This window comes from Lactuca saligna, chromosome 7, assembly GCF_052625555.1.
Source record: "Lactuca saligna cultivar CGN05327 chromosome 7, ASM5262555v1, whole genome shotgun sequence".
NCBI classification, from domain to species: domain Eukaryota; kingdom Viridiplantae; phylum Streptophyta; class Magnoliopsida; order Asterales; family Asteraceae; genus Lactuca; species Lactuca saligna.
In genome coordinates this window covers 154774339-154790597 of record NC_136423.1, presented here as the reverse complement: position 1 = coordinate 154790597, position 16259 = coordinate 154774339, and the positions used below count along the sequence as shown (strand labels likewise).

Below are 16259 nucleotides of genomic sequence, written 5' to 3'. Positions count from 1 at the left end.
TACACGGAAGTTGTACAAGAAAAGAACAAAAAGAAAACAAAATCATAAAACTGAAAATGAAGAAAAAAAAAAAAAGAGACACGTCATCAATGTTCTGAAGTCGATTCATGAAGTGTATTCATCAGAGGTTCTCATCTTCTAACTGAAAATGAATTAAACAAACAAACGATGTGTCAGTAAGTTAAGTCATGTACTTCTATGTAGATAATCCTAAGTTTCTTTTTCCCGTAAAACATGTCCATATTGATGGATTTGATTTCATACAAAACGACACTGAAACTTTGATAAGAATTCATATACACTTACTTGAATTTTCATGGCCTCCTTTAGTTGGAACACAACCTCATCAATTGTAGGCCGGTGTTCCCGAGTTTCTTGCAAGCATTGATAAGCAGTAGCTGAAAACTTGAGCAACGTTATTGGATTGATGTCTTTCCTTATTCTTTGATCAACAATCTTTTCCATATCACCATTTTTATAACAAGTTGGAGCATAATGAAAGAGGAATTTCCGCTCATCATTATAATCTACACACCCCACCCTTCCACACAAAACTTCAAACAAAACCACACCAAAAGAATAAACATCCGATTCTTTTGTTAAAAACCCCGTTCTTCCATATTGTGGGTCGATATAACCAAATGTCCCGGCAACATTAGTTATCACATTGCTGTTTTGTTGATTAGCTAATCCTATCTTAGCCAGCCCAAAATCCGCAAGTTTTGCATTCCAGTTTTCATCCAACAAAATATTTGCGCTTTTAATATCGCGATGTATTATTCTGTGTTTTTTTGCGACATGATTATGAAGATACTCCAATGCAGAAGCAACGTCGATGCATATTTTGAGGAGTTGTAGCCATGAAAGTTGAGAGGAAGGATTAAGCAAATGTTTGTCAAGGCTTCCATTGCTTGCGTATTCGTAAACAAGGATCATGTCATTGTTAACATTACAAAACCCAATAAGGGTTACAATGTTGTGATGCCGATACTGTGAAAGCATTTTGAGCTCGGTGTTGAACTCCTTGTTACCTTGATTATTATTGATCTCTAGCCGTTTTACAGTGACTGGCTTGTTTACATGATCCCCCCATGTGAGGATTCCCTTGTAGACCTTTCCGAATCCACCTTTTCCAATCATATTTTTTTCGTTGAAGTCATCTGTACAATACTTTATGGCTTGGAGTGGGATCTCGGGGTGATTTGGTTGCTTCATCCGACACATGACCAACTGGACTAATTAATATCTAACTAGGCTTAACGTAACAAACATAACCTAATCATATTATATTATATACACATTTTTAATTTGGGTACTAACCTCTGGATGAAATCTCACGTCTTGTGGTAGAGAACTCATTGAAGATAAGTTTAATCTACGCTTGAGGTCTTTAACAATGTCTTGAATAACCTCTGACTCTCGCCTAAAAATTAATATTAGTAAGAACCAGAAAACTAGCATACCTGTTTTCTAGATCGAATTTATCCAAAATATCCAGGGTCGGTCCAGACGGTGGGCAACCCGGGCGACTGCCCAGGGGCCACGACTCAAAGGGGCCCAAAATTTATGGATTATATAGTGTATATATATAAACCAATTATTACCAAAATGATTTTTAAGGTCTAAATTTGGTTCAAACTCAAACTAGCTCAAAAGATAAACAATTTAACTTGCTTGTTATTGCTAATTGAACGTGATTATAGTGAAGAATAAATGATTTTTTTTGAATCTTTATTATATTTTTCTTTAATGGGCCCTTTTTTTCTTTTCGCCCTGGGCCCATATACGTTTGGACCGCTCTGTCAAACTTGCATAGTAATTCTTATTAAGTTATGTGTTTCAATAAAAATTACATTGCATTAAGCTATCTGTTTAATTAAGTTTTAAGGGTTTATTATGTAAATAAATTAATGGATTCTCACTAGAGTCTATCTTTCTATAATTTATAAAATCACATATTTGAAAACTTTTATGATAAATTGTGTGCTATCTCGTTTATACATGAATTAAGTTACGAATATGTCTTTATGTATGATGTTGAAGAAACCTACTGAAATGCACAGGAGAAGATTACATTGACATTTCACGTGTTATTTAGCAATATAAATCAAATGGAGTATGGAAATATGGGTAAAAAACTGTTTACTTGTCCCCATATACTAGCATCCCTTTTAGATTCGCAACTTCTGCAAGCGCTTTTTTGAATCCGTCTATCTTTTGAGCCCGATGACTTTTATTTACAGTATCGATCTCCATCTCCATCCTTTGACTATGCATAGCCATGGCATTTTCGAAGCTACTTTGTAGCTTCCTGACGTGGATGGGCTCAACATGATAAAAGATGGGAACAACAATATGGTTGGATATCCTACGTTGCTCAAGAATCAGCACCAATTCGTCAAGGCACCATGTCGAAGCAGCAAAATTTATTGATAACACGATAACAGAAGCCCTAGATGCTTTAATCGCACTCTCCAAATCTGGTTTCAGATCTACCCCCATTTCAATTTTTTCATCACTAAAGAAGGTAGTGATGTTGGCAGCTACGAGGGCGTTATTAAGGTGATCGGTGAAATTATAACGAGTATCGACACCTCTAAAGCATAAAAATACGTCATACGTATAAGTATGACCATCAATTGGTGAAGAAGATGAAGACGCTAATTCCGGAAGAGCCATTATGAGTTACTTAACACAATCAATGATTTGAGAACAGATTTACAATCAGTTGAAGAGTAATGGATACACCAAAACTATCAAAAAAGTAAACTGAACACCCACCAAACATTCAAAGCTCTAGCTCCCTAACATATTTTCAGAAAGAACAAGGATAAAATGGAATCAAAGCCTAATACCCAAAAAAAAAACGTGATCACCTAAACGAAATTCGGAGGTGAGTATAATGTAGATTTGACAGGAACAAGATAATATTTGGTAGAAAGGAGTACTGCTAAGAGTCAACGGTGGTTCCACAATCCATCCATCGGTTTCTCCTGTCACAGTGTAGGTAATAAAACGACTTAGTGGGTGGGAAGTGGGAACAGATGAGTTGCCATTTGTTTGAGACTATTGGAGGGTTTTTTTTTTTTTTTTTTTTTTTTTTTTTTTTTTTTTTGTATAGTATTAACGGCGCTAATTTTTAAATGCTTTTTATTTAGGAGTAATTACTAATTTGACCAAATTAAGGAAGTAATTATCATTTTTAGCCAAAAATTAGTAAATGTCTAAATATAGCCCACGAAACCGTAGGTTTCTAAAATCGTTTACTGTTTCGTCATATCATTTACTGTTTCGTATTTTGTATAATTTTTTTTTTTCATTTTTAAGCTACAAAACTGTAGGTTTTGGGAAACCTACGGTTTCCTCTCGGTTTAGCTACGGTATCCCAAATCATAGCCTACGGATTTGGGGAAAAAATACATTTTTTTTTTTAAATCTACTGTTTTTGAGGTTTCGTCTATTGTTTTGTGAAAAAACCTACGGTTTAATTTTTTGTTTTTTTTTTTTTAATTTTTTAAAATTTTTTTATAAGATGTAGAATTATTTTAACAATTATTTTGTTAATTTTTTTTAGAATTCCAAACATTAGACTTTAAAAAAAAACGTATTCTTTTTGTGATGTAGAGTATTAAAAAAATTGTTTATAAGATGTAGAATTATTTTAACAATTATATTGTTTATAAAATGTAGAGTTGTTTTTTGACAATTATTTTGTTAAAAAATATTTTTTGTAAAATATAAAAACTAGTTTTGCTAAACTTGACTGCTTTTTTATCAGATTGGACTACTGTTTTGTAAAACTTGACTATTTTTTTGTTAGAGAGGACTACTATTTTGTTAAACGTGACTACTTTTTTGTCACAGTGGACTACTATTTTGAACCTACCCTATATATATATATATATATATATATATATATATATATATATATATATATATATATATATATATATATATATATATATATATTAAGTATTTCATACTTTTGAAATTATTTCGTATTTTGAAAACTGCACTTCTCTCTAGCTTTTTTTTTTTTCTCTAAATTAGCATAATGAGTATTTCGTATTGTTCATTACGGATGGAAGATGGGAGTTTGTTAATTCCCAATTATCATATGTTTGGCCACCCGAATACAATCCGAGAATGTTTTATTTCGGTGTTGAATTTTACGAAACCACCACGTACACCTTTGGTAAAGTGCAAGATGGGCTTCTCGAAGAATCAAAAGTCAGTCTGACTTATCAACATCCAGAACAACTCTATTATTGTGGTATTGTTGATGATCGTGATATTAGAAAGCTGATCAAGGTAATAAATACCGTTGGAGATAAATCTGTGTCTGTCTATGTGGTGGTTGAAGAAGGCGTATCGCGTAACGAAGTGGATGATAGAGGAAATGCATCTGCAACTAATTTATCAAGTGGAAAAGGGAGCAACAACCCAATAGGTAATTTTAAAAGTCCAAGTAAAAGTCAATATCATAGTGTTGCTGAAAATGTAAATGTAGTGCTTGTAGTCCCATAACCGATTATGTATGTCATACCGGAGAATTTTAAGTATATCGGAGATAATGATGTTGGTACATATGTTAATGATGTTGGTGTAAATCATTACTTTGACTAAAAAAAGCACTAGACGTGGTGGATAAGGTTGGTAATGAATCTGGAAAACAAGAAGTTACATTTTTGCATGATGGTGAACTAAAAGGATATGGCGAGTTTGCGGATTGTGACAAGTTGGATATATCCAGCCTAGAGAGTGATTCTAACGGAGAAGAATTTGATGATGAACCTAAACTTATTTATTCAGATACCATGTTTCATGGTATGCCCCCATTACCTTTGTGTCCTGTAAACAATGATGTGAACATTCCATGTTAGATGGTGGATATAAATGAAGAGATTAAGGTTCTAGACATATTTGATGACAAAGAGTTGCTCAAACTTGCAGTTGGAAGATAATGCATGGAACAAGGTAAGCAGTATAAGACTACCAAATTGAGCAAAGAGAGGTTCAAGGTGGTTTGTTTGGTAGAAAAATGTTCTTGGATGGTTAGGGCAAGGGGAATCAAATCGACTACTGCTTTCCAAGTCACAAAAGTTGTTGACCGACACACTTGTTGTGCAACAAACTTGGAGTCTAATCATCGACAATCAAACAAAAAGATACTCGGCCACTTTATCGGTGAAGTATTGGCCGGAGATTATAATTTGATGCCATTTTAAATATCGAATATGGATTGAAATGTATGGATTTACTGTATGTTGAATATTGAAACTTTTTTACTTTTATATTTGTTGGTTTTAAAATATAGATTTGATGTAGGTTTAAAATTATAATGTGTTGAATATGTAATTATTTTTAATTTTTTCATGAATATATATATATATATTAATAAAAGAATAGTTCTTTTGCCATGTGTCATCATATTAGACCTCTTAATTAATGTGTCGATACTTGTCAGTCTATTAGTTCTCTATTTTAAATTTATTAGACATCATCATTAATGTGATGCTATTTGTTAATGTATTTATTCTCTATTTTAAATTTTAAATTTTAAATTTTAAATTTATATTATTGTTTTCATTAATTCACAAATAAAAATGTCTAATATATCTTAAAAAATAATTTTACATATTTATTTGAATCAATGATTATAATTTCATAAAACTAATAAAAACATCTCTTAATTAATAATTTATTTAAAATAATTGATTAATAATTTTGAGTTTTACTATAAAAATTTAATTAATTTTATAACCATGGTTCCCACGGGTTATAAACTAATATATATATATATATATATATATATATATATATATATATATATATATATATATATATATATATATATATATATATATATATATATATATATATATATATATATAAGGCCAAAATCTATCGCTAATCAGTCACAATAAATCTATCGGTAATCTGTTAGTAAGTTATTCCAGATCCCATCGGTAATTCGTTAGTAAGTTATTTTATATTTCGTCGGTAATCCATTAGTGAATTATTACATTAGTAATCCATTACAGACGTATTCCGTCGGTAATCCGTTGCAAAAAAAATATCTTGTTAGTGATTCGTCACTAATTACCGACGGAAAAATCCATTGCTAAAAGTTAATCGTAGCCGTTAGAAAGCTGTTACAAACAATTAGTGATAAGAATATACCAGACAGATTTTGGTCTATGGTCTGTTACAATTCTGTCGATAAATAGTATTAGCGATGGATACCAACGGTTTTAGCCGTCGGTAATACTCTTTTTTGTTAGCGACAGATACTGACGGTTTTAGCCGTCAGTAATACACTTTTTGTAGTAGTGGATGTATTATCTCACGATAAAAATACTTGATTTTAATAATATATTTATTAAATTTTAATTAAATAATTATGTTTAGCACGACATTATATTTGTTGGCTGAATATATAACAAGTTTTTAAATAGAGGCTAGACAATTGTAAGCCTTGGGTGGAACGTGGACCTAAAGCCTTTTTCGATCAATTTTAAAACTCTAATCCTAAAGCGAAAATGAATGAATATTTGCTCCTCGGACATGTTCATGCTGTCTTGCGTCGCTGAACTAAACCCATTTTAACAAAGCTTGTCAACAATACGAACATGAGTTACATAGTATACAACTTTTCTATTGCAAGTACACTTAAATATAGTTGCTTTTGAAAAAAAAAGTGCAATGAAGAGTAAAAAGATCACACAGCATAGTGTACAAAAGTAAAAGGGAACGCACACAATGCAAAAAAAAAAAAAAAAAAACACAAAGTGAAAGACTGGAAGAATGCGAAAACACAAGGAGATGAAATGAACAAGGATTATAATCTACAAGTTACATGGTTGCTACACGGAAGTGGTACAAGAAAAGAAGAAAAAGAACAAAAGCACAAAACTGAAAATGAAGAAGAAAAAAAAAAGAGATATCATCAATGTTCTGAACTCGATTCATGAAGTGTAGTTCATCCGAGGATCTCATCTTCTAACTGAAAATGAATTAAACAAACAAATGATGTGTCAGTAAGTCATGTACTTCTATGTAGATAATCCTAATTTTTTTTTTCCTTAAAACATGTCCATATTGATGGATTTGATTTGATAAAAAACTGACATTGAAACTTTGATAAATATACCATTCAATTCATATATACTTACTTGAATTTCCATTGCCTCCTTTAGTTGAAACACAACCTCAGCAATTGTAGGCCGGTGTTCCCGAGTTTCTTGCAAGCATTGATAAGCAGTAGCTGCAAACTTGAGCAACGTTATTGGATTGATGTCTTTCCTTATTCTTTGATCAACAATCTTTTCCATATCACCATTTTTATAACAAGTTGGAGCATAATGAAAGAGGAATTTCCGCTCATCATTATAATCTACACACGCCACCCTTCCACACAAAACTTCAAACAAAACCACACCAAAAGAATAAACATCCGATTCTTTTGTTAAAAACCCCGTTCTTCCGTATTGTGGGTCCATGTAACCATATGTCCCCGCAATATTAGTTATCACAAAGCTATTTTGTTGATTAGCTAATCCTATCTTAGCCAACCCAAAATCCGCAAGTTTTGCATTCAAATTTTCATCCAACAAAATATTTGCACTTTTAATATCGCGATGTATTATTCTGTGTTTTTGTGCAACATGATTATGAAGATAGTCCAATGCAGAAGCAACGTCGATGCATATTTTGAGGAGTTGTACCCATGACAATGTAGAGGAAGGGTTAAGCAAATGTGTGTCGAGGCTTCCATTGCTTGCGTATTCGTAAACAAGGATCATCTCATTGTTAGCATTACAAAACCCAATAAGGGTTACAATGTTGTGATGTTTATATTGTGAAAGCATTGTGAGCTCGGTTTGGAACTCCTTGTTACCTTGATTATTATTGATCTCTAGCCGTTTTACAGCGACTAGCTTGTTTACATGATCCCCCCAGGTGAGGATTCCCTTGTAGACTCTTCCGTATCCACCTTTTCCAATGAAAATTCTTTCATTGAAGTTTTATGCTTTAATTGCACTCTCGAGATCTGGTTTCAGACCTTCCTTTATTTCAATCTTTTCATCACTAAAGAAGGTAGTGAAAGTGGCATCTACAAGGGCTTTATTAAGGTGCTCAGTGAAACTATAACGATTATTGGTACCTCTAAAGTTTAAATATACGTCATACGTATGGCCACCAATCGGTGAAGAAGATGAAGACCCTATTTCCGGAAGAGCCATTATGATCAGTTACTAAAAACTATCAATGATTTGAGACCAGATTTAAACCAAAACTATAAATACAGCAGATCGAACACACACAAAACATTCAAAGCACTAGCTCTCTAACATATTTTCAGGAAGAACAAGGATAAAATGGAATAAAATCCTAATACCCAATAAAAACGTGAGAAGTCGGAGGTGGGTATAATGTAGATTTGAAAGAAAGAACATAATATTTGAGAGAAAGGGTTTTCGACAGATCATGTGATGCGAGGAATGCTGCGAATTAAAAAGTCAATGCATGGTTTTTCCTCAATCCATCCATCGGTTTGACGGTTTCTCGTAGATCATGTCACCAGCGCGTGGGTGAATGAATATGATTTAAGAGGTGGATTCAAAGCATGGGCCGGTTAGAAGGGGGAGGAGCGTGGGGATGGGACTATTGTTGGGTTCAAGCATAAAATCACATAACAGTGCAGGAGCAGGAAAGGAAAGATAAAAGAAAGAGGGTGGGTCTCTACTCTTACACAAACAAAAATCCATTAGACTTACCCTGTATTGATAAAATTGTAAAAATAGTCCATCTACTTTTCATTTTATGTGTGGTTAATGTCCAAATCTTTAAAACTTGTAGATTTTATCATTTTTAGTATAGTTTTATTGTAGATTTAGTTTATCTCCAAACTAAAAAGACTATTTTACCCCATTTTTCTTTTTATAGATTTTAAATAATTTCTAAATATTAAAAAAAAAAAATACCAGTGTTGCAGAAATCGGCTTTGGCGGCCGATTAATCGGCAATTAATCGCTTAGCGGCCATGGGCCGATTACGATTAAGGCTAGGCGGTAAATCTAATCGGTCTTTGGTCAATATCGGTCGACACCAGTTCTTGGCGGGTTAATCGGCCTAATCAGTCAACTAAATTCAACTATTAAAAAAAAAAAAAGTGATTTTCCGCTCAAAATTGGAAAAAGGCTCCAAATTCGTTCAGTCAACCCTAAAAGTTATTTTTGTCAATTCCTTTCCTCTCTTTTTTTTTCTCTCTACAGACGGTGATCTCCTTGTGCTTTAGCATCACAGTTCTCGTTGACAACACTTCGACAATCGACACCATCGACACGGCACCATCGAACGACGGCGACACCATCAAACGCCGACACAAGGGCAGGCGACGCAACTCACAGAGCCAGGAAACGCAACTCAGACACGTATGTATTCTTGAATCTTTGCTCTGGGATGTTTACTGATCTTTAATGGATGTTATGTGAGTAACCGGTTATTGTAAAAGTGATTATCGTGATCTCTACACATCAGTTATGCATTGTTTTTCTTTCTTTTTCGGTGTGGTGGACCATTTTACCCCTTGAAGTTCATTATCGTGATCTCTATGCAGTTGTACAATTTCGATTTCACGTTATTTTCTATAATTCCTCTGCGTTTTTTTTTTTTGCTGAGATTGCTCTGGGTTTTGTTCTTTCTAGTTGTTTTTGGTGTGGTGGACCGTTTTACCCCTGGATGTTATGTGTTTGCCCCCTAGAAGTTCATTATCGTGATCTCTATGCAGCTGTACAATTTCGATTTCACGTTGTTTTCTATAATTCCTCTGTGTTTTTTTTTTGCTGAGATTGCTCTGCGTTTTGTTCTTTCTAGTTGTTTTTGGTGTGGTGGACCATTTTACCCCTGGATGTTATGTGTTTGCCTTCTGCGTTTTTTTGCTTTTTTTTTTTTTTGTGTTTGATGGAGTTGTGAGTTGGTTTTTGCTATTGGTTCCATCTGTGATTGCTTCATGTCCAAAACACAGATTATGTAATTTTATTACAATAATCATTTCATTCTGTTTCATAATGTTACTGTTAGTGGGTTTGTTTTTGGTGTTTGCTTGATGGTGCTTGGTGGGTTAGTTTCTTTTGTTGTTCCTTCTGTGATTGTTGTTATTTATCAGTACAATTATGTAACTTTTTATAGTAATCATTTCCTGTTTGGTGTTTCTATTTCCTAATGTTACTGTTAGTTTCTTTTGTTGGGTTTTTATGTTTCCTGTGTTTTTATCTGTTCACTAAAATCTGATGTTATTATTGTTTATATGACAGTTGTGGATGAACTATGACTTCTAATACTGCCACCGCTGCTTATAAACGGAATTTGGATGACATTGGTTGGGAATATGGTTTTTGCCCAGATAAAAACAAGTTGGATAGAGTTAAATGTAACTTGTGTGGAAAAGTAATTAGCGGGGGGATTTATCGATTTAAACAATATATTGCTCATGTCCCGGGAAATGTTACTGCTTGTCCAAACTCTACTAAAGATGACCAATTGAAATTTCGAAATTATCTTAACGAAGGGAAGTTAAAAAAGATAGCTAAACACACACACGATAAGGCCTTAAGATCGGAGGCGATGCAAGAATTACATGACAGTGTTGATGTGGATGAAACTGAAGATTTTTTGGGGTCTAAAGCACCAAAGGTTATTGGCCTAATGGATACCTATGCAAACAAAATAAACCCCGAAGAAGGGAAAGGGAAGAAAAGTTGATCTTAACGATATTGTTCGGAAAGATAGAATATTAGCATGTCATGAATTCATTAGTAGGTGGGCATATAAAACTTTGATTTTGTTTCATGCATTGGAAGATGATAGCTTCAAAATGATGTTGGAGGTTATTGGCCAATTTGGAATCGGGCTTCCACCTCCTACTAGATATTCTTTGAGTGGCCCACTTCTCAAGCTTGAGGTTGAAAGAACAAAAAGTTTGTTGAAAAGAAACGAAGCTGAATGGAAAGAGATTGGATGCTCGATCATGACAGATGCTTGGTCCGATAAAAAAAAAGGAGCATTATGAATTTATGTGTAAATTCAAAAATGGCTATTGTGTTTTTATCATCAAAAGAATGTTCCAGTGAAGCACATATAAGCCACCATATATATGATTATGTGGAATCTTGCATCAAACAAGTTGGTCCCGAGCATGTTGTTCAAGTTGTGACCGATAATGCCACGAATAACACGGGAGCGGCGAAGCTACTAAAAGAGAAAAGACCAACAATTTTTTTGGATATTATGTGCGACACACACCATTAACCTTATGCTCGAAGGTATTTATATTTTTTTATTACATTATTTAGTTTTAACATGTTTTTAATTTATTATTCAACATGTTTTATTTTATACTGTAATTCATTAATTTATTATTCATCATGTTTATTTCTTCAAGGTATTGGTGGACTTCCAAGGTTTAAGAAAATCCTAGATCAAGCAAAGAAACTAACCATATTCATTTATGCCCACCACAAAACCTTAGCTATGATGAGAGACTGCACCAAGAAAATGGAAATTATCTGATCGGGAGTCACAAGATTCGCTTCCGCCTTTCTAACATTACAAAGCTTATCCGAAAAAAGAGAGCAACTAAAACATATGTTCACAAGCACCGAGTGAGAGTAATGCAAATTTTCTGGTACTCCTAAAGGGAGAACCTCATATGGAACGGTGACAAGTCTCCAATTTTGGGCCGGTGTGACACTATGTTTAAAAGTGTTTTCCCCTTTGGTGAAAGTTCTTCGAATGGTTGATGCGGATTGGAAGCCTTCAATGGGTTTTGTTTACGAAGAGATTAAAGTAGCAAAAGAAGAAGTTATGAAAGCTTTGGGTGGCCAAGAGAAAACTTACAAGCCTATTATAGATATCATAAACACCAAGATGAAAGGAAGGCTAGATTCAAAATTACATCTAACGGCGTATCTTTTGAATCCTTATTATCATTATAAGGATTCACAACTCCAACATTATCCCAACATAATGGATGCGTTTCTTGAATTTTTTGATACATTACTTTTTGGAGATTTAGAGATGCAAAGACAAGTTGTGACTATTGATTTGCCAAAGTACAAGGAAAAGTTATAGATTTGGAGTGAAGCTTGCATATAAATCTTGTATGGTGAACGATACCGACTTTGATCCGGGTAATTTGTTTTTACTTTTATTTATTTATTTTATAAAACAATAAAAATTTATATCTTTTAATTTAATAATGCGTTTTTATTTAAAAATTATAGCAAGATGTTGGGGACTTTTTGGTGGCTCAACTCCTCATTTGATAAAGATTGCAATGAGGATTCTTTCTTTAACAAGTAGTTCATCGGGTTGTGAAAGAAATTGGAGCACGTTTGAAGCGGTTAGTTATAAAGTTATAAACTTTAAATATCAAAAATATTTTTAACCCTTTTATGCGTGTACTTTTATAGGTACATACAAAGAAACGAAATAGATTGGAGACAAGTAGAGTGAACAATCTTGTTTATGTTCAATTCAATGCTAATTTAATGGGAAAAAAAAAGAGAAAAGATAGAACTTTGGAAGTGCTTTTAGCAAATGATTCTCACTCGGCTCAAGAATGGATTGTTGATTCTAATGATCGAGATATAGACGAAGTTGACCGAGAATCAATTATGGAATCGATTGATGAAGCTCTCAGGACTAACGATAATCAAGCACCCCGTCAAAATTCAACAACTAGATAACTTTTTGATGAAGATTTTGAGTCCGAGAATGAGGAGCAAGTGTTCGAAGAAGGTGAATATGAATCGGATGGAGTTCAAATATTGGAAGATGTCGGAGGAGATTAGAAGTAGATGAACATTTAAATCTATGAAAATGTGTTTTTTTGGGATTATTAAACTTATTATGTTTTAGACTTGTACTTTGATGGCTTTTTACTTAAATGTTTTAATAGTAGATTATATATATATATATATATATATATATATATATATATATATATATATATATATATATATATATATATATATATATATATATATATATATATATATATATATTATAATAATTAAGGGTCTCCGATTAATCACCGCCAACATCGATTAATCGCTTGGCACCAGTCGACCGCCGAGCATTTTTTACAACCTTGAAAAATACTAAAATAGAAAAATACCTCTTACCTTTTTTTTCAAATCCTATCTCCTCACCTTTCTCTTTCCCTTCACCGAAGAATACCTCCCCACCACAAACTTCAGCCTCACTACCTTCACATGTAGCCTCCTTTCCCCACCACCCTTGAGCCACATCCATAATTTATTACTTTAGTGTTAAATACCACTTTTCTGTCCTCCCCTTGATCTCAAATCAAAAACCACCACTATCATTTCCACCTATAACAAATCTTTCATGCCTGCCACCAAGACACACATACATAGACCCGTATAAATCAATCAATACATACACATACACACCTGAAAATCAATCAACACAAAAACTATCCTGCAAATAAACATATGTAGCTACATAGCGAACTTTCCTACACCATCAAATTAGGAACCTAATATATCCTCGAATCCAGAACCCAATAAACCCTTAGATCCATCTTACACACAAAGTTTCTCATAAACACCAAGATGAAAGGATGGCTAGATTCAAAATTACATCTAACGGCGTATCTTTTGAATCCTTATTATCATTATAAGGATTCACAACTCCAACATTATCCCAACATAATGGATGCGTTTCTTGAATTTTTTGATACATTACTTTTTGGAGATTTAGAGATGCAAAGACAAGTTGTGACTATTGATTTGCCAAAGTACAAGGAAAAGTTATAGATTTGGAGTGAAGCTTGCATATAAATCTTGTATGGTGAACGATACCGACTTTGATCCGGGTAATTTGTTTTTACTTTTATTTATTTATTTTATAAAACAATAAAAATTTATATCTTTTAATTTAATAATGCGTTTTTATTTAAAAATTATAGCAAGATGTTGGGGACTTTTTGGTGGCTCAACTCCTCATTTGATAAAGATTGCAATGAGGATTCTTTCTTTAACAAGTAGTTCATCGGGTTGTGAAAGAAATTGGAGCACGTTTGAAGCGGTTAGTTATAAAGTTATAAACTTTAAATATCAAAAATATTTTTAACCCTTTTATGCGTGTACTTTTATAGGTACATACAAAGAAACGAAATAGATTGGAGACAAGTAGAGTGAACAATCTTGTTTATGTTCAATTCAATGCTAATTTAATGGGAAAAAAAAAAGAGAAAAGATAGAACTTTGGAAGTGCTTTTAGCAAATGATTCTCACTCGGCTCAAGAATGGATTGTTGATTCTAATGATCGAGATATAGACGAAGTTGACCGAGAATCAATTATGGAATCGATTGATGAAGCTCTCAGGACTAACGATAATCAAGCACCCCGTCAAAATTCAACAACTAGATAACTTTTTGATGAAGATTTTGAGTCCGAGAATGAGGAGCAAGTGTTCGAAGAAGGTGAATATGAATCGGATGGAGTTCAAATATTGGAAGATGTCGGAGGAGATTAGAAGTAGATGAACATTTAAATCTATGAAAATGTGTTTTTTTGGGATTATTAAACTTATTATGTTTTAGACTTGTACTTTGATGGCTTTTTACTTAAATGTTTTAATAGTAGATTATATATATATATATATATATATATATATATATATATATATATATATATATTATAATAATTAAGGGTCTCCGATTAATCACCGCCAACATCGATTAATCGCTTGGCACCAGTCGACCGCCGAGCATTTTTTACAACCTTGAAAAATACTAAAATAGAAAAATACCTCTTACCTTTTTTTTCAAATCCTATCTCCTCACCTTTCTCTTTCCCTTCACCGAAGAATACCTCCCCACCACAAACTTCAGCCTCACTACCTTCACATGTAGCCTCCTTTCCCCACCACCCTTGAGCCACATCCATAATTTATTACTTTAGTGTTAAATACCACTTTTCTGTCCTCCCCTTGATCTCAAATCAAAAACCACCACTATCATTTCCACCTATAACAAATCTTTCATGCCTGCCACCAAGACACACATACATAGACCCGTATAAATCAATCAATACATACACATACACACCTGAAAATCAATCAACACAAAAACTATCCTGCAAATAAACATATGTAGCTACATAGCGAACTTTCCTACACCATCAAATTAGGAACCTAATATATCCTCGAATCCAGAACCCAATAAACCCTTAGATCCATCTTACACACAAAGTTTCTCATAACAACAACGAGATGAATCAATTATGGAAGCATTTGTTGATCCTCCTGTTGGTTTGCCATTTCAACTTTGAGATTGATTGTGGCGGAAACGGTTGATAAGTGTTTTTCGTTTTGGGTTGGGAAAGGAGTGGAAAGCATCTGTTAAGGGTCGATATGTAGAGAAAGACAAGAATTAGGAGTAATCGGAGGTGGTAGCTTGATCGGTAGAGTGTTCTCCGGCATGTTATACTTATTCAAATAATTTGATTATTGAGCCTAACATGTAACCAAGGAAGGTGCAAAAAATCAATCATTTGAAGGTCATAAATAAGAGTTACGAAAGTTTAAACTTGGTGGCATACAAATTTTGTTGTTGTAAAAAAGTTGACAATTGACTTTTAGCCACGTTTTGTTAAATTTGGGATCTTTTTAATAAATTAAGTAAAATTGAATTATAAACATGTTAGAACCTTAAAGTTACTAAAATTAGGTCCTAAAATTCAAACAAAATACATTCTGGTAAAGTAGGATATGCCTAAATAAAAAGGTGCCAACATGGAAAATGGATTAAAAGGTCTTGTTTGTTGGATTTGGTGCTTAAGCCCATAATTATAACTGGATGTACTTGACCCGATTATAGCATGGTCCTTTTGGGTTGTCTTCGCCAGTGCAATAGGATGGACTTTTGAGAATAAGTTACTTATGATTTATTAATATATTACAAGTATAATATATTAATATGAAATCATATTATTTAATTAGTATTGATCAATAATTAATTTGGAATTAATTTTATGATCAAAAGAGACTAATTGAATATATAGGGATTGATTATGTAAATTAATGATTCTTATAGTGTGGGCTAATGATCCATGTTATTTAGGATGTGATAAACCAATGACATAATCCATGGATAGTCCATGGAGGTTTTAACTTATGGAGCCTAAATAATATAAAAGGTCATCAGGGTTTACAATGTGTAAC

General features: G+C 33.1%; 2 protein-coding genes, 1 long non-coding RNA gene and 1 pseudogene across 3 annotated transcripts in view; 2 read left to right on the top strand and 2 right to left on the bottom strand.

Annotated features, from left to right (window-relative positions):
* Positions 1–1210, bottom strand: part of LOC145006521 (putative receptor-like protein kinase At5g59700) — a 1251-nt gene extending 41 nt beyond the window's left edge. The window contains exons 1-2 of the mRNA XM_078965603.1: positions 307–1210; positions 1–142 (exon numbers count right to left, since the gene is read on the bottom strand). The exon at positions 1–142 is cut by the window's left edge and continues 41 nt beyond it. Coding sequence (XP_078821729.1) covers positions 122–142; positions 307–1140 — 855 coding nt within the window. The 5' untranslated portion in view covers positions 1141–1210 and the 3' untranslated portion in view covers positions 1–121. The remainder of the gene's footprint in view (positions 143–306) is intronic.
* A 5772-nt stretch (positions 1211–6982) lies between these two features.
* LOC145007367 (putative receptor-like protein kinase At5g39000 pseudogene) lies at positions 6983–8246 on the bottom strand (annotated as a pseudogene).
* A 1001-nt stretch (positions 8247–9247) lies between these two features.
* On the top strand, positions 9248–12947 carry LOC145005420 (uncharacterized). The gene is made up of 5 exons (XM_078964504.1): positions 9248–9437; positions 10320–11327; positions 11447–12194; positions 12288–12406; positions 12477–12947. The coding sequence occupies exons 3-5, from the start codon at positions 12167–12169 to the stop codon at positions 12750–12752; spliced, it is 423 nt and encodes a 140-aa protein (XP_078820630.1). The 5' UTR covers positions 9248–9437; positions 10320–11327; positions 11447–12166; the 3' UTR covers positions 12753–12947.
* A 567-nt stretch (positions 12948–13514) lies between these two features.
* On the top strand, positions 13515–14660 carry LOC145006213 (uncharacterized). The gene is made up of 3 exons (XR_013662836.1): positions 13515–13906; positions 14000–14118; positions 14189–14660. It is a non-coding gene; the product is annotated as an uncharacterized LOC145006213 (long non-coding RNA).
* Positions 14661–16259: the final 1599 nt, after the last annotated feature.